Source organism: Rhinolophus sinicus, linkage group LG04 (genome assembly GCF_036562045.2).
Source record: "Rhinolophus sinicus isolate RSC01 linkage group LG04, ASM3656204v1, whole genome shotgun sequence".
NCBI classification, from domain to species: Eukaryota; Metazoa; Chordata; class Mammalia; order Chiroptera; family Rhinolophidae; genus Rhinolophus; species Rhinolophus sinicus.
The window spans coordinates 168024364-168045148 of NC_133754.1; the positions used below are offsets into that span (position 1 = coordinate 168024364).

The following is a 20785-nucleotide window of genomic DNA, read 5'->3' on the forward strand; positions in this document are numbered from 1 at the left end:
TCTGACCACATGGGAGAAAATGCTCACACAAGCCACTTTAATAACATAGCTCAATACTCAAATTATCTTGCAATTATTAATCCTAATAACCCAAAGTACAATCTTGGGATCCAGTCATTTGTTCCATAGATCCTATAATTTGTTCATGGAGTGGAATTCCAGCTGGAGCCCCCAGGAAACAGGGTGGGGTAATTTGTAGGATTAGTTTATTCAAACAGAAACCCGCAATGACCACCCCTGTTCTCACACAACTTCAAAATGTCAAATACTTTTCTTGTTATGAAGTCAGGGTTTATTTATAGGTTCGACACCATGACACTTGTAAAACTAACAAAATAAAAGTTATACTTGATACTGGGAGGCTAACACGAAGTAGTTTTAAGCTCCCTGAAGGGCAAGATAAAGAACGCTGTGGGAGCTACAGGAGTTTCAGGAAAGAGGTAATGTTGCTATAAAGAGAAACCAACTTCTTATGTTCCATGAGCCGTGTTTTCAGGGTTGGAATGACAAGCTGGTAACTTACACACAAAGTCTGCTCCTAAGAGATCAGAAAACTCACGTTAAACTTGTGAGTATTTAAGAATTAAGTCATCACCTTTCCCCCCTCTTTTACTCACAGTATCACACAGAGAGGAAAAAAGCACAAATTCTGAGTACACAGCTCTCCAGAAGCTGGACAGGAGCCCCTCAGGCCCCTTTCCAAACATGACCCTTTCCCCAGAAGTGACCACTCTCCTGACTTTGAAGCCCATTTTCATGACATTTTTTAAAATAAGATTTTTAGTTGGGGAGGTTTTGTTTTATGTTTAGGAAGTTTATCATGATGCAGCAGTAAATGACATCCCCCCCAAATTTCGCAGGACTCGACCCTCCCAGGGCCGCCTCTGCGTGCATGTGGACGCTTCTGGCAGCCTGTGTTGTGTGGGCTGTAGAGACATGAGAAGGGCTGGGCGTCGGCCTCCCCCCAAGTATGTCTTTGTACCATGCCGGCTAAACTTCTCTTGTTACGTGCCAACTCAGCGAACCCAGAAACTTCAGGGGCCAGCAAGCCTGCCTCCTGAGAGAAAAAGGAGACACACGCCAGCCCAAGCAGGAACTGAACCCAACCAGGCTGAGAAAAATGACTTCCAGGGCTAACCACCAGACAAGCTATCCCAACAGCCTGCAAGCAACTGGCCAAATTCCCATCCCAATCACAGGAATACAATTTCACAGACTCATCCATCTTGTTTATAATTACGTTTAGTTTATAATTACGTTTTAGTTTAGCAAAGGAGTTCCAGACCATTTACTTACTCAGTATTCATTTACTAGGCACCTGCTCTGTGCCAGGCCAGAAAGTGGGGTGGGTGTGGAGCAGAGGTGCCTAGAGTTTCAAGTTCTAAGGGAGATGAAAGCCCAGGTGCCAGAGGAACAGGAGGAAGGCTCCCGACTGGGGTGGAATTGGGGGGTACAGTTCACCAAGGCTTCACAGGGAATTTTGCAGGACAAAGGGAAATTGGCCAGGTGGAGGCAGCAGTCCAGAAATGGCACTGCGTGTACAAAGGCCGGGAGATGAATGAAGCACATGGGCATTTTCGAGACTCCAGGTTTAGTAGGAGTGTCAGGAATAACTGAAATCTCAGAGAAATCTTAGGAAGGATATTAGCTTCCTCAAAAATTCAAGGGGCTAAAAAAAAAAAAAAAAATTCAAGGGGCTGTCACAAAGAAGAGGAATTATGAGACAGTGTGAGGCTACGGGAAGCTCAGCAGCGATGGAATCCCGCAGAGATGTGGGTTGGAAGCCCAGCTTAGCCTCTTATCAGTTGTGCGAACTTATAGAGACACCCACCCTCTCTGAGACTCAGTTTCCTTATCTATAAAAGGGAGGAAATGTTCTCTGCCTTCTAAGGTTGTTTTAAGCACTGAAGATAAAATGTCTGCAAATTAACTGACACCTAGCAGGGCCCAATCAATGATACATATTGTTACTATCGTTAGACTGATTACTTGAGATCCCAAGGCTTCAAGGGGTAGAAGAAGAAACGAAACAGAAGAAAGAGTTTTTGAAGAGTCAAGGCTGCACCATTATGAAGGGAGAGGTTCGGGGGAGCGGGAGCTCCCCATCAATAGAAGTAACCAAGCAGAGAAGCTGGATAAGACTGGAGGAGGTCGGATGGATGAACTTTGAGCTTCCAGGACCAAGATTCTGTTATGACTTCTGTTTCAATAGTACTGAGGTTAAATTTCTGTACATGTAAGCACTACTCAGAGCAGCACTGTTCAAAACTGGATTTCCTTACATTCATTTCTCATGGGAAATAATTCTAAACAGATACCTCATATCTCAATATCAAAAAAAAAAATAACTAAACTAAAATGGCCCATCAAACCATGAAACAGAGGCTAAAATAACATGAACAGACAAAAAGCAATATGTAAAGCTCAAAATATAGATAATGGAATACGTTTTACAATTGAGCAGTTTCTACCTAAAATTAGGCTACCAATCTCTTTTCATTCTCCCTCTGAATAGTTCAACTAGGCCCCAAACAGACTGGAAAACAGGATGGAATAAATTTGCTCTACAGGGACATGAATCAAGTTGCATAAACTTTACAAAAATACTGTGCTAATATTTGCCCTCGGGGCACAGACACGCCCATTTGGGTGTCAGTCCATGATATTTCTATCTTAGGCTCCAATCACCACCCCTGTGCACCTCAAAGTAGAAGCCTTCAGAAAACAGCTAAAGTCACTTTGAAAGATTTGAGATGTGCTAATCACTGCGCATCCCAGCCAAGAAGCTGGAATCTCACAACCGGACCATCCCGCCAGCTCTGCTCCTGCCAAGCAGTCTGAAGCCAGAGGCAGTCTGGCCAGAGAAACACAATCCTCAGCACCAGGAGCCCTCGCCATAATTTTATCTCAAGGAAACACAGAAAAATATCTTCCAACCCTTCCCCCCAAAGCATCACCCTACTTGTCACTAATTGGCCAGGTGACGGGGACGTCACCAGTCCATTTTTCCTTTCACTTGGTTTCCCAGCTTAGAGCCTCCAAGGCTCCTTCCAGCTTTAAAATCCTCTGCCTGTGGGGTTTTAATCCGAGAGGCCGTCTCAGGTTACATTAGGTACAGTAACCCTGCTGGTTGCCAGCGCCTCTAGAAACCAAGATAAAATGTATTTTTATGCCTTGTAGTCAGATTTCCAGGGCTTTCTGTCTTGGTGAGATGGGGTCAGGAAGTTAATGAAAGGAAACTGCATTAACGCTAACAGACTTATGAGTATAAAGCCATGCCAAAATGCTAATCAGAATAACAGTATTCAGGAATAATCGAACGAAAATATCTCTTGTTGCTGCTATTGTTGCATTTACTTGTACTGAGGCCTTCCACAAGCTGGGAGCTGGGACTACAGACCAATGCACCCCATTTCTTGATTTCCAGGTGCACTCAGCAACTGGGACCAGGAACACTGCTGCCTGGGGGCTCCAGGTGGCCAGGGATTTCAGTTAGGCAGGTCTGACCAGAGGCCTGAAGGAACAAGCCAGACCTGGGTTCCAGTCTCTCCTCCGCCACTCCCAAGCTGGTACGACCTTGGACAAATTAAGTCTCCGTTTACTCACCTATAAACTATCCTGAGGAGTAGTGACCTCATAACCCAGTGGAGGTGCTGGCCCACTACAGACACTTCCTCAACACCAGCTCCTATGAGTACTGCTGAGTATTGCCACTCTTTCCCCCCACCTCACTCCTAGTCCCCAGCCTGTTCCCATTCCCAGGCTTCCGGTCCTGAGGAGCAACCAAAGGCCCTACCTCCAGGGCTTCAGAGTTTTCCAGATACTTTCACACCCATCACTCCTAGTTCTATTCATGCTGACTGGTCTGGTGGGCAGCACGCTAGTCTCATATTACAGATTGGGAAATTAGACTCAGAGAACCTTGCCCAAATCAGAATCAGCGTGCAAAAGGGGTAATAATACGTAGTCCCAAGTTCAGGGCAGGGAATCACATACCTGCCCACTGAGTCTTGGCCCACATGACTGGGAGAAGGTGAATTACAGGTGATTCACTGAGGGGAAAAGGCCCCACTTAATCACTATTGTCTCCCACGGACTAAAGGTATGTTCTTACCCTTTGAGATAATCTTCATAAACACTCCCCATAGCTCACACGTTGGTAAATTTCCTCTTAGGGCAGAAATGGTCCAGGAAACCTTTTCCTCTTAATTAATTCTGCAACATCAGAAACCTGAGTAATGACTTGGGTATGTATTACCATATTTCCTCCATTCTAAGATGACAATTGATTTAACAGGTATTTTAGAAAATTTTAAAGAAACAGTACATCCAAAGTACATTTTGTGAAGATCATGCTGATTTCAGAGAAGTTAAGATGCGAACACATGTCTTTCAGAATTGCGGAAACATAGTAAATGAGTTCCTCTCACGTTTGCAACAGGCGTGGACTGAAGGCCCTTCCAGCTCAACAGGCAGCCACCCCAGGGTTAATTATTCGCAGAGTGGGCCACCTCATTTCCTGATGCCAGGCCCTGGGTTTGGCTTGGGGCCTCGCCTACCCCATGACCCACAGCTCTCCTTCTAGCACCAGCAAGTACTCCCTTCTGCACCCGCCTCCGGGGATCTCAGAACTGCAAGGACTCCCAATGCAAGCCCAGGTGCACTATAGCCTCTGGGAGGCTGGGCTTCTCAATGAACTTGAGCTCAACCAGACCCCTGCCCGCTCACCTCTGGGGCACACATGCCAGCTCTAAGCCAAGGATCTCATGACAGTCAAGGGGTGGGGAAACTGACAAACTCGGGGAGTGGGGTGGCATCCCGGGTGTGCCAGCAGCCTGGGTCTCCAGGAGGATCCAGGACAGCCTCACAGCATCCACACCTTGAGGGTCTTTCAACGAGCTGCGGGACATGATTGGTCAGTCAGCGCAGAATCCACCTCCATGGCTGTGAAATAAACAAACTGGCTCTGCCCACCTGAAGGTTAACTAACCCTGCAGGGGAAGAAGGAGGGGGCAGCTCAGTAGAACAGCTGCCACGCAGGGCACGCTCTGATGTGCTCACGTCAGATAAAACCAACAGCACTGTCTTGTTTGTTTGGAGACTATTTTTTTTAAATAGTTGTACTTACAGTGTCTATACAATCATACAGCCCACTCTTCCCACTGTCAAACACTTCACTGGCATGTTATGGTTTTACAATATTCCATCCAGTGAAATCACAGCCATGGCTGGGTGTTTGGATGGCTTCTAATTGGTAGGGCTCAGACTTCCCAAAGAACCCACAGTAAACCCAGAGAGGGAAGGAGAACGTGATTAAGGCCAGGCACAAATGTCAGTGAAGTAGGGCCCAGCTGAGCCCTACTTTAGGTCAAAAGGACCAAAGATGGGGTTAGACCACCACCTGGAAGATAATGGCAAAACAAATGAGCAGGTAACTGATAATTTGGGTAAAACCACCAGATTTACTGTTTTCTGTCTTTTCTGCCTGGCAGAAACTTTTTCCACTGGAAGGATGAAATCAAAGGGCATGGGAAGGCATCTTCTATGAACCATGACACTCTACCTAGCATCTCATTCGACTCCCACATCAGGAGAAAGAACCAGGCTAAAGACTGCAAGGACCATGCCTGAGGTGACCTGGCACAGAGCAGAACCCAAGCCCAGTGGCTCCTGACACTTCCTGTCACACTTCTCCCAGACGTCGCACTACTTGCTGTGGTATCTTTCATTGCAGTAAAACAAACAGAACATAAAACTTGCCATTTTAACCATTTTCAGTATACGATTCAGTGGCATTAACTACATTCACAGCGTTGTGCAACCATCACCACGACCGAGTTCCAAAATTTTGTCTTCGCCCACAAACAGAAACTCTGCACCCGTTAAGCAATAACTCCTCATTCCCTTCCTCCCCCAACCTCTGGACACCTTTACTTCCTGTCTCTATGAATGTGCCAAATGCTAGGTATTTCATATAAGTGGAATCATACAATATTTGTCCTTTTGTGTCTGGCTTATTTCACTTGGCATAATGTCTTCAAGGTTCATCCATGTTGTAGCATGTGTCAGAATTGCCTTTTTGAGGAGTAGTAATATTCCACTGTATGAACAGACCATTTTGTTTCTCCATTCCTCTGTTGGACCTGGTTGTTCCTACCACTTGGCTATTGTGAATAGTGCTGCAGTGCACACTGCTGCATGAACATCTGTTTGAGCCTGTTGTCAGTTATTGTGGGGTGTACACCTAGGAGTGGAACTGGTGGGTCATAATGGTAATTCTGTTAAGCTTCTTGAGGAACCATCAAACTTTTCTACAAAAGCTGCACCATTTTATATTCCCACCAGCAACGTAAGAGGCTTCCAATTTCTCCCAATCCTCACCAGTACTTTTTTTTAATAGCCATCTTCCTAGTTGTAAAGTGACAGCTCACTGTGGTTGATTTGCATTTCCCTAGTTACTAGTGATGTTGGACATCTTTTCATGTGCTTATTGGGCATCTGTAGATCTTCAAAGAAATACTGTGTTTCCCCGAAAATAAGACCTAGTCGGACAATCAGCTCTAATGCATCTTTTGGAGCAAAAATTAATATAAGACCTGGTATATTATATTATATTATATTATATTATATTATATTATATTATATTATATTACATTGTATTATAAAGACTTGGTCTTATATTACAGTAAAATAAGACCAGGCTTATATTAATTTTTGCTCCAAAAGACGCATTAGAGTTGATTATCTGGCTAGGTCTTATTTTTGGGAAACATGGTATATCTTCAAGTCCCCTGTCTACTTTTTAATTGGGTTATCATAATTTGAGTTGTTGAGTTACAGGAGTTCTTTATATATTCTGAATGTTAAATCATTATCAGATACATGACTTGCAAATATTCTCTCCCATTTTGTGGGTTCTTTTCACTTTCTTGATAATGTCATTTGATGCACGAAAGTTTTTTAATTTTGATGAAGTCCAATTTATCTATTTTTCTTGCTGCTCATGCTTTTGGTATCATATCTAAGAATTCATTGCTAAATCCAAGGTCATAACGATTTACCTGTAATGTTTTTTTGTTTTGTTTTTTTAATAAGGGTTTATGGCTTTAGCTCTCATATGTAGGTCACTGATCCATTCTGAGTTAATTTTTGTACATGATTTAAGATGGGGGCTGCCCTGTTTTTTCCGGACCGGGATCCCTTCCCCATCCTGATCCTCTGGCAGAGCTAGCATCACTGCACTGGATCGTGAACTTCATGAAGGCAGGGTCTGGGTCTGGAGCTTTTAAAAATCACCCTGTGGTGTACACAGCCAGCCCAGTGCCTGGTACCCAGCAGGTGCTCAATAATTAACTGAGATGAATGGATGGCTGAGTGGATAAACTGCACCCCCCAGCGCTTGTTACTACTGTAACACCACCCACAACTGACTGAAAGACTCTCGCTTGTCACAAAGTAGTAAATCTACTAGGCTAAACATATTAAGAACTAAATATGTAACAACTGTATTTATACACTCCTATCATTTAAACTAAAATGATCCAAGATCTAACGAGCATACTTAACTAATGACAGGGCAGAGGGTCCCAGCCCTGGAAAGCTCAACACGTCCTTACCAGTTTCCTAGTTCAAGTCCCTCACTGCACAAAAGAGGACACTGAAGGGCAGACGGAGGCAGTGACTTCCCAAATCCTGGACTTCAACTCCCAGGGCTTTCCCCACCAAACACAGGCCTCAGTGATCCCTCACTGCAGATAAGCAACAAAAAGGTAAGACATTAGTCCAGTTCCTTCCAAGGGGAGGAGTCGCCTTCTGGCTCCAAAACCTGCAACAAAAACCAAAGCCTGGGTCCTCCATAGATCTTCGGCTCCACAGGGCCACCTCCCGGCCTGCTCACCAGCAGCCCAGCGGCTCTCTCTGCTCCAGCCACACTGCCCCATTTCCTGTTCCTGGGTTGCACGCAGCGCGTTCCCACCTCAGGTTTCCATAGTTGCTCGCTGTGCCTGGAACACCCTTCCCTCAGACATGCTCCACCTGCTCTCGTCCCTATTTCTTCCTGGGTCTGCTCAGCGAGTCTCCCCATGACTCCTCATCTCCCTTTTTACATGGCTTCCTAGCATTTATCACCACCGGACAGACCACATTTGTTTCTTGCCCACTTCCTCCCAATTCCCACATCACTACCTCCTACGAGAATGAAGTTCCTTGAAGGCAGAACTTTTTAGTTAACTGCTGTATCCCTAGCAACTGGCACAGTGTCTGGAAAACATGAGGTGCTCAATACATATCTGAGGAATGCATCGATTAAAAGGATAAAATGGGGGACACCACACGATTTACTATCTCGCTAAGCGGTGCAGAGGGGAAGGCAGGCAGCTCCAAACTCACAGGTGAGCGCTGCCTGGACCTGAAGCCAGAGGCTGTCCTGGGGCCCTGGGCCATCGTGGGTGATCACACACTCCTGCCCGTCTCAGTCAGGCCCGAAGTGCTGGCAGCTGTTACTCTGCTGACCTGGCCACAGAGAATGGAGTCTTTCCCCACAGGTGCTTAACAAATGTTCGTGAAATGCACACACAAATGAACGAACGACTACTGTACACAGGGCTTACGTCGGTACTTTTAGAAGGCTTGTCTCAGCGCTCCTAAACATTCCAGCCATGCTGGGAGGTGGTGTGGCTGAGTAATTCCATTTCTGGGAACCTCCTGTCGTCATATACCCAGAGACATTTATAACGTTGAAAATTACTACCAAAAAAGTGAATTTCCAGCTTGAGAGGGCCAGGTAAGTAAATCACAAAATAGCCACAGGATACCCATGAAGACTTCATAATGACACGGAAAATTATTAGAATATTAAGTAAAAAAGGCTGATCATAAAATCATTGTAAAAATTGTATCTACAGTATGACCACAACTATAAGTATAAGTGAACTCACAAGAACATGAAAATATAATTGTTAGTTTTTCTATCCTTTCAGTCTTTCTGTATTTCCTAAATTGTCTGAGTAATGAGTTAAGAGAATCAAATGCACAGAACTTTAAAAAATACTGTCACTTGATGTTTTATTGGTACCCAGAGTACGTAACTGCTTAAACTTGTCCCCTGACTCTCTGCCACCTCTTCTCCCGTTTCTGCGTTCACATGATCCTGCTTCCTCTTCTGCAGCTTGCACCTGGCACCAACAGCCTTCCCAATCCTGCCACAGCTCCGGCCTTGTACCATACCTGCGACCATTCCTTCCCTAGAAACCCAACTCCGAAGCTGGGCTCCGCCACCTGACACTCTCCTGGCCCAGAGACCCCAGTCCAGGCCTGACTCCACTTCCCAGCTCTGTGACTGTGCTATGGGCAAGATACTGAACCTCTCTGAGACTCCATTCACCCCTCTGCAAGCTGAGGTTGACCCCACCTCACAGGGCATCTGAGCCTCAGGGGGCTCATGGCCCCCACCTCACAGAGCTCTTCTGAGGTGGAGGTTAAATATGTCACGACTGTGAGTGTGACAGCTCTAGACCCTGCCATGGGGGCCCCAACCTGCTGGCTCCACCCAGCCTGGGGAAGCTGAAATTCTTTATCCTCAATCTGCCTAGATCTGGGCACCTGTTCTCTCCTGGAAGCAGAAGGAAAGCAGCTGTGCCCTTGCGTCTTAGAACACCACAATGGGTTCGCAGCTGAAGTTTCCATCTCCCCACCGAATCCTCCCTCCTTCAGGGAACTCACAGCCCAACTCGCACTCCTCAGAGCTGATGCCCAAATCCGTTCCCCAGCACTCACCCCTCCCGACTCCCCACTCTATCTTCTCAAGTCCTCCCAGCATCTCTGCTTGAGGTCCTGCTGACTCCTGAAGCCACCTTCCCCCATTCACACCAACACTCTCCCAGACACCCAACTCAGTGCTTGGCTCTCAGTGCTGTCCTTTAGTCACAGGGCTTTACACATTCTTCCTGCATGAACATTCTGCATTCATCCCTCTCTATGATGCCTCAGGCATTTAATGAGCACCAACTGCTGCCAGGCTCCGTGGCAGGTGCTGGGGTTCAGAGGTAACAGGCTATGTCAGGCCCCTGCCCTCTGGGAACTCACAGGCTGGTCAGAGAGATGCATGAATCACATCTCTCCGCGTGCTAAGTGCTGTGAAGACAGGAAGCGCCACTGGCTGCTGGGGCCTTGTCTGGGGGGTGACACAGCTACCCCGACAGAAGAAAACAGCTCCTCAGTGGATTCCAATGGCAAAGCTGGACCTTAGAGGATGGAGTATCAAACAGCAAAATCAAGGTACCTAATACTTATCCCAAAGCCCTCCAGGGCCAATACTGCCCCTATCTGTTCTCATCCACAATCCGATTCCAATCTCACCCGCCAGACTCCAAACACCTGTGCACACCTGCGACTCCAAGGTATCTCCAGGAAGCTAGGCAGAGAGCTGTGTACTTGTACTTGTGTTGCCTTTTCTATACCCTCTTCTCCATGAGTCTCTCCAGCATAAATCACGTTCTGGGTCACTGCCACTCACAGTGGGTCCAACGGTATCACCCCGGTGCTTGTTAAAAATGCAGAATCTCAGTCATCTGTATGCATGTTCAAGTTTGAGAGGCTCTGCTTTCCACCCCACATCAACGCCCTCCAGGCCTTCGCTTCCTCCTCTTCAACTCCAATGACCTTCACACCCCATACTCCGCAAGACGGCACCACCTCAGCCCCCACCTGCCCAGGGCAGCACACACAAAGCACAGTTCTCTCCATCTCTGGGACCTCTGGCTCCACCTGTGGGCAAATGTCACAGTCTGGTCCTTCTGTCAAGCTTACTGAGAGGGACAGATGGCAAGCAGTGACCGATGATAAGCACTTCCTGAGTAGTTATCATATGCCACCAGGAGAAGGGCTTGTCATTATGGAACTTGACCTGTGAGGCGGACATACCTGTCATTCCAAGTGTGAAGATGAGGAAACCAAGAGGTCAGGAGGATCAACTGGGGTCATAGAGTTAGTGGAGGTGGGGGGTTCTGGAGGTGACCCCAAGCTTACAACCTGCACCAATAGGTAACAATTAACACCACGACCTCGCAGAGAAAATTCTGTGCAAGGAGGCCAGGAGCTGAGCAAGTACAGCTGCATTTTATGTAGGGAACAGTCACTTGGCCAGGACCTAGAAATGAGGGAGAAAAGCAGTCGAGAGCAACTGGGAGGCAGACCCTGAAACCCTTCAGTGGCAGACTAAAGAGCTTAGACGTAGTGGGAACGGGAGGTAACGACGTTTTCCGAGCAGGCTGGTTAAAAGCGGCCACACCTTTCCCTGACATCCATCCCATCCCCTCGGCCCAACGACCCTGATCCTTCACCATTTGGGACTTGCTTCTCGGACCCTCCTGGTGCGTCAAACGCAGTCAGATTCTCCCAGGTACACTTGGTTCTGTACTGCCCTCCATGATCTGTACCCCTCTGCTCTCCCAGACCAAAGCCTAGCTCTCAGGGAAGTCACCGTAGCAAAGCCTTATTAAGAGTCATTACATTACCCAAACTTGGGGAATGTAATCAATAATGTTATAAAGATTTTGTAGGGTATCCGATGGACACTTGTCTCATTAGGGAGACCACGTCAGGGATGATGTAGATGCTTGATCACTGCACTGTACGCCTGAAGCTGAAGCTGAACAATAATGAATATATATATATATATATATATATATATATATATATATATATATACATATATATATACACATACATACACACATACATATATAGGGATATATATATATATATATATATATCGTTACAAGAAGCAGAGTACAGCATTAGGAATAGACAGTGGAAATGTAACAGCTATACGCAATGTAGTAGATTGGGGGAGGGGGGTTATCACTGTGTGAGGGATACAAATGATAAATGTCTATTACATTGTTTTGCACACCTGAAACTAAAAAAAAAAAAAGTCATTAAAAGGACTTTAGAGTGCGCCTCACCAAGGTCCAGCTGCCAGGAACCTTTTCCCTCCTCTCCTGTGATTGGTAGCACCTTCCCCCAAAGGGCTCCCCTCCAACCCAGTCTTCCCATATCAAATCGTCAGTTTCCACACTTATCTCCTAGAGGAAGTCCTGAGACTCACCTTCCCCTTCAGCCAAACACCCTAAGGAGGCCCAGCTGGGCCCTGGGGATAGAACAGAGTAAGGGGCGTCTGCCCTGGAGAAGCCGACCCTGAGTATGCACCCCTTTAAAGGGAAAACATGCTCATGACCCCTCCACCCCCAACATTCGTGCACCTGGACCTATTTGGTAATTCTTAAGAAACAAGCATTTCTTAATCTTTGAAAATGTCTTTCAGTAGCAGATACTCACTGCAACAGCAAATCTGCCTTGAGGACTGAAAATTTTAAGATTAACTTTGTTTAAAACAGAAGACGTTAAAATTACAACACAAAATTTTTCAATTCTTGCATTATGTATAGATTGAAAATGTTGGTAGAACTTGTGAAACACAGATCTATTGGAGCGTTTGACTATTCAACATGTGGTCTGTGGACCAGAGTCTCAACACCACCTGGGAACTTGTTAGACCCCAAGAATCAGAATCTGCATTTTAACACTAAAGCTACGGGAAGCCCTGGCTTAGAGCATATAGTGTGCAGAGTTCGGGGTAGAGAGGGGGGAAAGCAAGAACAGATGGTGCCAGGTTACATGGAACCCGCAGAGAGGGGAGGGATCCTATGTATTTTTGTAGGGGACACCTTCTGGTGGCAATGTAAAGGAGGTAGAGGCATGAGGGGCCTTTTGGGGACAGTAAGTAAAAGTGGAGGCAAATGGGAGAAGTTTAGGAACTAACCCAGTTTTAGCAGGGGTGGAAAAGAGGGCAGGCTGGGGGAAGGATTTCTCAGGCATGATGGGCAGATCAGCCTGGTGCACTCATTAGAAACGCACATTTTCAGGCCCCACCTGAGAGTCTGATTCAGAGCCACAGAATCAGAAACTCTGGGGGCGGAGCCTAGCAGCCTGCGTTTTAACTCACGTTGGAGAAACACTGGCACAGAATACAGGCATCCTTTGCTTGATTGTGCTTCATTGGTTCTGTGTATTTCACAAACTGAAGGCAAGACCCTCCACCAGCGAAAAGATCACAACTTGCATTATTGCAATACTCAATTTATTGTGGTGTCTGGAACCAAACCCACAATATCTGAGGTATGCCTTTATAGAAATTCAACAGAAGGTATATGTCACTTTTTCTATATGAAATTAAAAAAAAAAAAATCAGCCTAGCAACTTCTTTGTAAAAGAGCAAGAAATGCATAACCGCTTCAATGTGAATACAACTTATTTCTACAGTTAGAGAAATGCTAAAGGATGTTAACAAAATTATAGAAATATACAATCCATCTAATAAACTTCCTTAGATGAGATTTAGAAAACACACCTAAGATCTGGGGGCTTGAAACTATACAACATGGGTACCAGCCCCTGCTCTGTGACCTATATGACCTGGAACACGCCACATCCATTTCAGGGCCTGGCTTCCCATCTGTAAAAAGAGCTGGGAAAGGTTCTTCTGAGGTTCCTTCCAGTTCTGACACTGTGTGATGCTTTCTGTCCTGTAAAAAGTGATCTCCAACTAAATGCTCTTACACAGCTCTGCCTTGTGGGGAGTAAGAACATTTTAAACCAGTAAAGCATAACAGTTAACTAGAAAACCTTTCCAGAGTTTAGTAAGTGCTAGTGTCTTGAACTCTCCTTTGATAACTGGCTTTTCCAATAAAGCCACCGATGCCTAGAGTTATAAAAATCCTATACTGCACTGGACTGTGTTCATGAAGTCCACATGCCCAGGATGCCCAGGAAATACCTCTATACCTTCACATTTTCAGCCTACAACACTTTTTAACCCAGGAAGGCCGGGTTGATATTTTTTGCTAGGCAGAAAACGGGTTAAAGCACCAGACGATAAGGACCCCAGTGCCTGCCACCTCTGACCAGAGATGCTGGGCACTCGATATTGCAAATAGAGGCTTCCTGATAAATGGCCCCCTATTGACCTTGTTACTGGGATTCCTAGACGCTGGCTTCCTGCCTGGTTTCTCTGCATCCAAGTCCCTGTCTGCACCTACCGGTCATCTAATGCCCATCCTCTTTGCCTGGGTCCCCAATGCCACCTGCTTCCTTGCCTCTGCCAAAGGCCAGCGACTTGGTTCTGATCTTGGAACGAGGGCTGGGAGAAGGACGTGGGTGTTTGTGCAGGATGGACCAGGAAGAAGTGTGAGCACCAGGGAAAAAGGAAGAAAAGGTCTGGGGAGACTCTGGTCTCCTGTCCCACCTCCCTCACACACCCCAGCTCTTACATTCCATTTGCATTTGGTCAGTGGGAAGCACAGCTGGCTTGTTTGCCCCCCTTGTGTATCTATCATAGACCCCACCCCTCCTCCTACATCCAGGGTACGTAAGTGACTATCTGGGCTCTCACAGTCCCCATGGCAAGAAGCAGGGGAGGGGAGGGCTGAAAGAAGGCTGGTGTGGCAGGAGCAAAGCTGGGGAGGGAGGGGCATGCCAAAGGAGTGCAAGCACAGAGGGGACCAAAGCCATGAACATGGAACCGCAGGCAATGCCAAGGAGATGAGTTTTGTCTATATCCAGTTAGGGGATTCCTAGTGCAAGAGGATTCTCCCGATCCCCCTGCACGACCTCCACCCTCAGAGCACATTTGTGTAGGGTGATCACACACCCTCATTCGCCTAGGACAGTCCCCAGCTGAGGCTAGTTGATTAAACGCAATTATTAATAGCTGCCCCTTTTATTCTCAAAATGTTCTGGTTGGGATGATGAATTCTAGTCGTCCTATTCTTGGCCCCCTAAGCCTGCAAAGTTAGAGTCCCCATTAGAGAAAGCCGCTTATCATTGGGAGGGACCTCCAGGCCTAGTCTTGCCTGTCATCAAATGTTCCATTCTCCTCTCCAGCATCCCTGCCGAGCCATCACCCGGTGTCTGCTTATATACCCCTGAGGAAGCCCCTTTTCCAGGAAAGTTGTATTATAAAAACAGCACGATTCAAACCGAAAAACAGTATGATTACCACGAAATAACAAATCTTTCAGCAGGAAAAGGAGTGGGAGTGGGGGAAACTAGAAAACCTGCTGACTTTTTCCCTTCCAGCTCCTTCCATCTTACCACCTGTTCATTCAACAAATATTTCCTGAGTGTATTTGATGTGTCAGTGGCATGGGAGACACAATGGTGGGTTAAAACAGACAGACTCATAATTGAGGGGCATTCTACAAAATAACCGGCCTGTACTCTCCCAAAACTGTCAAGGTCATGAAGGACAAAGACAGGCTGAGGAACTGTCTCAGTTTAAAGGAGACTAAAGAGCCATGACAACCACAGGCAATTCATGATCTGGGGTTTTCTTTGCTACAAAGGACACTATCAAGACAACCAATTAAGGTCTATATTGATTTCTTGATTCTAAATATTGTACTGTAGTTATATACGAGTTCCATTGTTTTTGGAAATACACTGAAGTATTTCTGGGGAAAGGAAGAGTCTATACAGAATCCTTAAATGGTTCAGGAAAAAGTATATATACATAGAAGGATAATGTGAATGGGATAAAATGGTACCTTTTGGGGAATCTGGGTAAAGGGTATATGGGAGTTCTTTGTTCTATTCTTGGAACTTTTCTGTGTCTGAACGAGGTCAAAATAAAAAGTTAAAAGAAAAAAATAAGTAAGAGGAAATTTTTTTTTTTTAGTTTTTTTTTAAAGAAAGACTGACTTCGCAAATCTCATAGTTGGGGAGACAGGTACTAATACAAATAATTACACTAATTAACTGCAAAATTGCAACTGTGAAAAGTGCTGTGAAAGGAGAGCATCTGGTGGCAGGAGCGTTTATAACAGGCAGTTTTACCAAATCAGGAAGGTGAGAGAAGGCATTGTAATAATGGAACAAAGCCCAAAACAGGAGTTAACTGGGGAGGAGGGAAAGAAGGTTCCAGGCTCTCATAGCCCCTGATTTTTCTTCTCATTCCTGACACTTTAATTTTCTACAATAACCATGTATGAATTTGATAACCAGACCCAGGGGAGGGGATTGGTGAAGGGGATGGGGGCCGGGGGAGCCAAGTGGGCCAGGTCTGGGCTCAGGCTGTCATCATCTCCTCTCCAGGCCCACCAGTGGTTAGGATCAAGGGACAGATGACACAGCTGGTTGCTTGGTTGCCACCTCTCTCACCAAGAACCTCTCAGGTCTAGACTGAGGCGGACTCACCTGAAGGAAGTGAGGTACAGGGACTAGGTCTTCACATCCCACTCCCCATGTCAGACCAGTGCCTGTAACCAACACAGCATCCATCCAGCTGGCCCCAGCCTCTTTCTCTTGTACTGGACCCTGCCCTTGGAACGTCCCTTTAGGTCTAAGAGCTAGGACTTGAAGCCCTGCCTTGGGAATGGACCGCCACTCAGCCACCGCGACTCCCGGCACCGAATGCCAAACAGAGTGCTTGTCTGGTGGGCCAGAGGCCTGACTACAAAGGGAGGGGACCCCCTTTTCTGTGCCAAGTCCTGCCTTAGTGAATTTTCGGTCATTAGCTCCTTTAAAATGGTCCATTTAAAGGAAACAGGTTCTGTTATTATCCTTACAGTTAAATGATTTGTCTAGGGACAGACGTGGGTTCAAATCTTGGCTGTCCTACTTACAAGCACTGTGCCCTTCAGGTAGTCATTTCATCTCTCTGAGCCTCAGCTTTCTCACCCCATCTGTGAACTGGGGCTGGTAGGAAATCACAAGATTCTGTGGCTGAAAGGTACTGTTTATTCCCTTTTGAGGCTCCAGTGGGCTCAGTACAGAAAATTCACTCCAAACTACACACTGCTTAAATATTTACTAAAAGCTGTGTATCCTGACAGTAAATCATGGGACCTGAATTTTCCAGGGCTATCCCAATTTCAAATCCTCTGTCCTAACTTTCCACATAAACCATTGAAATGTCTCAAAAATTCCACTCTCTCAGTACCCAAACAACACCTCCCAGGCCTCCTCTTGCACAAAAAAGCAGCACAAACATTCTTTTTCAGACGACAGATCCCAATCTTTGATTCAGAAAGTGTAGTCAGCGGAGCCCTGCAGGCCACCTGAAGGAAACGGGGTCAGGGAGAAAAATCCATGGCAGTCAGCACTCCACCACAGCTCTCAGACTCGGCTGTTTCCCAGCACACTGGTGTGAGGCGTAGCCAGAAGCTGTACAATCAGAACATCACCCACAGAGGGACACAGACTGGGGCTATGAGCTCTGCCCACCTACCTACCAAGCGGCCCCCACCCGGGGAGGCAACATGGGCCCGGGGGTTGCCACGAGAATTAAATGAATGAGTTAATATTTGGAAAGCACTCAGGAGCAGTGCCTGGCGGCCAGGAAGTGCCATATTAGTGATGAATAACTAAAACCAGAGGCATCCTGGCAGAAAGTGCTTAGGCCTCAGAGACAACCCAGAGGCGTCACTCCTTTCTGGGGGGAAAAGAAGGAGAATGGGCACTGACTCCTGGGTTGAGGGAGGCCAGGCGCCCAGCAGAGATGGAGGAGTACCCTAACACAGGAGGTGAGTGGGTCCTGCATTAGCCACGCTCAGAAGGCGGGACCTGGGGAGGAGTCGCCACTCCTGAAACACACATGGTCTCTTCATGCCTCTGAGCCTCTGCACCTGCTGTTCTGTCTGCCCCCTGAATGCCATCTTGTTCTACCTTCAAGGCTGAATTCAAATGCCAGCTACTCCCCATGACATGCCTTGATGCCTATCAGAATGAGTGGTTGCCTCCACTGGTCTCTCTTGCATCTGGCTTTATCATCTTTTAAAGCAGTTATCAGACGATAGATGGATAGATCGCGCACGCGCGCGCACACACACACACACACACACACTCACACACACACATGCAAATGTCACTGTATTCCTAATTCTGCCATGAATCCTTCCAAGATGTGTTCAGATTTCATCTCCGTAACCCTAGTGCCTGACACATGGTATAGACTCAGTAATTGTCTGAATTTGCTGTTAAATCTGTGCTCACAGCTGGTCTTCACTGGAGGCACAACCAGAAGTTGTGTGATGCAAGATCTGTGGGTTGTGGAATCCATGACCAGATCTGATTGCAGCCAGGGGCCTACCAAGTACTCCCTTTAGTGCCCCATAAGGCAGACGAAAGGAGACACCTGTGACATCAGAGCCTGTGGTTACCGGGACCCAGACCAGAGCAGTGTGGACACTGACCAGGTCCTGTCCCATCCCTATTAGAGTCGGTAAGAAGAGCTGAGGCTTGGGAAGAACACCAGCAGGCTGCCCCGCCCCCACCAGCCTGTCACCATCAGGGTAAGTGCCTTAGGCATTCCAGCTCCTGCAACAGACCCTGGGAAGAGATGAATGGGGGTCGGCCCTGCTGTCCAGGAACCACTGTCTGGTGGAAGGAAGGTCAGCACTGGGATTATGGTCAACAGGCACTCTCCTAGATAGAGAGGGAGGGACCACACATTGCTGGTCCCTTCCCAGCCTGCCACCACGCTGAGGGTTAGGAGAAGGTAGGGTACCACATGTCCTGTTCCCTCCAATCCCCAAAGCCAAGCCCCTCTGATGGACATTGTCTATTTTAGAAAACAGAATCCCTCGTGGGCCTGGACCTGAAGTTCACAAGGTCACAATTCATCCCTCTTGCTCCTGGCCCCACACTACCTTTGCTAGCTCAGTTTCCTTAACTGCAAGAGAGGGAGAAGGACGACACCGAAATTAAACAATGTACGTGAAACCCTCTAGTTCACAGTCAACAATCAATCTCCTCAAATCATTTACCAGCCTGGAACCCCAACTTCTTTCAGGGATAAGATTTGTCTCTGACCAGAAGTTAAAAGCTACCAGGATACATACATCGCTATGACAAAATGCAGAAAGGAGGGCTCAGAGACAGGAGGGGTGAAGCAGTGTGGGAACCTGAATCTGACTGTGTGTTAACTTAGGTTCTGTCTCCTGCCCCAAGCTGTCCCTGAAGCCTTCTATTGTGTCTGGCCTGACCAGGCGGAGAAGTTCCCCCAGGCACCCTGGTGAAGTTCACTGGGGTCCACTGGCCAACTCTGCATCCCACATGCCCAGCACTGCACTGCCATATAGAACAGAATGCCTGAGCTACTCTGAAATGCCTTCAGTAACTTGACCTTTTACATTCTCCAGCTAATGTCTAATTTGCATATAGGAGTCCGTATTAGGAGATGGCAAGTCACCAGAGACAACTCAGGATCAATATAGAGTATTAGGCACGTTTTATTCTACTCTAATTCTCTGCAAATTGGTATTCCATTAACTGTACGTGGGATTTATGGGAGCTCACTATAAACTAGAATATTTAACTAGAACGACCTACTCTCTGTCAGATAATAGCCTACTATTGTTAATGTTCAACTAGTCAATCTCAGAAAGGTTTCCAGCTTCCAGCCTATTTTACATCTTGATTTAATCATCAGGGAAAGTCATCTATGTGAAAGTCTCCACACAATAAAGGGCAAGCTTGATACAGAAGAAAAAGACCTGCCCGTGGAACCAGAACACCTGAGTTGTAAGGCAGCTATACCACATAATGTGTAATCGACTGCTCAAAGCCTCGATTTCAACTATAAAATGGGAATAACACCAGCCTCATCAGGGAGTTGTAAACATTTAATGAGTTGATGCATGGGGATGCATTCTGTGCCGTTTTATAAAGCTATACAAAAGTTAGTTACTATAATACGAACAGAAGATGAAATTCTCAGACCACTTGGATAGGCTAATGACAGAAAGCAGCAGAAGTTCTAAAGATATTTGGACCCCCCGGGAACATCTGGCCATGTCTGGAGGCATTTGGGTTGGTACAACTGAAAGAGGGAAAGGGATCGCTCCTGGAATCTACTGGGTAGAGACCAGGGATGGCTGCTAAATATCTTCCAATGTATAGGACAGGCCCGACAACAAAGAATTAACTAATCCCAGCCATGAGGTTAAGAAACCCTGGTCTAAATAATCACTTCAAGTTGGGTCTAGAAGCTTTTTGAAACAGAAACCTTCCCAACCAGGTTTTACTTTCAAAAAGCACCATCTGCTTAAACATTTGCAAGATGGATCATCACACAAAACAGCTCTTTTGTAAGTAAAGCTGAACTGCCAACTTCTGGAGTTTCTGAATGTATAAAACTGCTTTTAAAGAAGATGCTCTCCAATTACAACTCGACTAAATTGTTTTTCCAAAGCCCTTGACTTCAGTAGAAGTTCTCCAGGGCACAAGGACAGGGTCTGTCATTCTGCCACTAGGCCCTGAAGATGCTTTCGTAATTCTAATTTCCTGGTGAAATGGGAGCCACGAGGGTCTCTAAACGAATTAAATTCACATCACGCCAACTGCTGACTTGCTTTCTGCCGGGAACGGTGCCAAACACCTCCACATAATTTATCCCACTTAATCCACCCAACAACCCAGTAAGGTGGGCATTATTACCGGTAGTTTGCAGGAGAGGAAATTGAGCATCAGAGAAGTTAAACAACTCGCCCAAGGTCACCAGCTGGCTAAGGGGGTGCCCAAGTTGATCGGAGGTCTCCAGTTTCCAAGTCACAAGCTCTTTCCACCACCTCGGAAAACCCAGGTGTCAAGTTGTCTCAACTTCCCATGAATTTTTAAGGCAATAGCAACTTCTCAGTAACTTTAGGTTGCTGAAAATGGGAATTTCCGGGGGGCAGGGAGCACTCACATACACTCCCCTACTGCAGCTGTCTCACCGCAGGTACCTGAT

The 20785-nt window shown here is 46.5% G+C and overlaps 1 protein-coding gene across 6 annotated transcripts in view; it reads right to left on the bottom strand.

Moving 5' to 3' along the window:
• PTPN3 (protein tyrosine phosphatase non-receptor type 3) overlaps nt 1-20785 on the bottom strand; it is a 94401-nt gene that overhangs the window by 72927 nt on the left and 689 nt on the right. Inside the window, exon 1 of one of the 6 annotated variants that reach the window (XM_019734195.2) lies at nt 20494-20682. The exons of 4 other annotated variants lie outside the window; for them this stretch is intronic. Coding sequence is in view for 1 of the 2 variants with exons in the window: in XM_074330810.1 (XP_074186911.1) it covers nt 10921-10927 (7 nt within the window). In the remaining variant the exon portion in view is untranslated. Of the gene's footprint in view, nt 1-10920; nt 10939-20493; nt 20683-20785 lie in introns of those variants that run through there. One more of the 6 variants, XM_074330810.1, reaches the window with a different exon arrangement.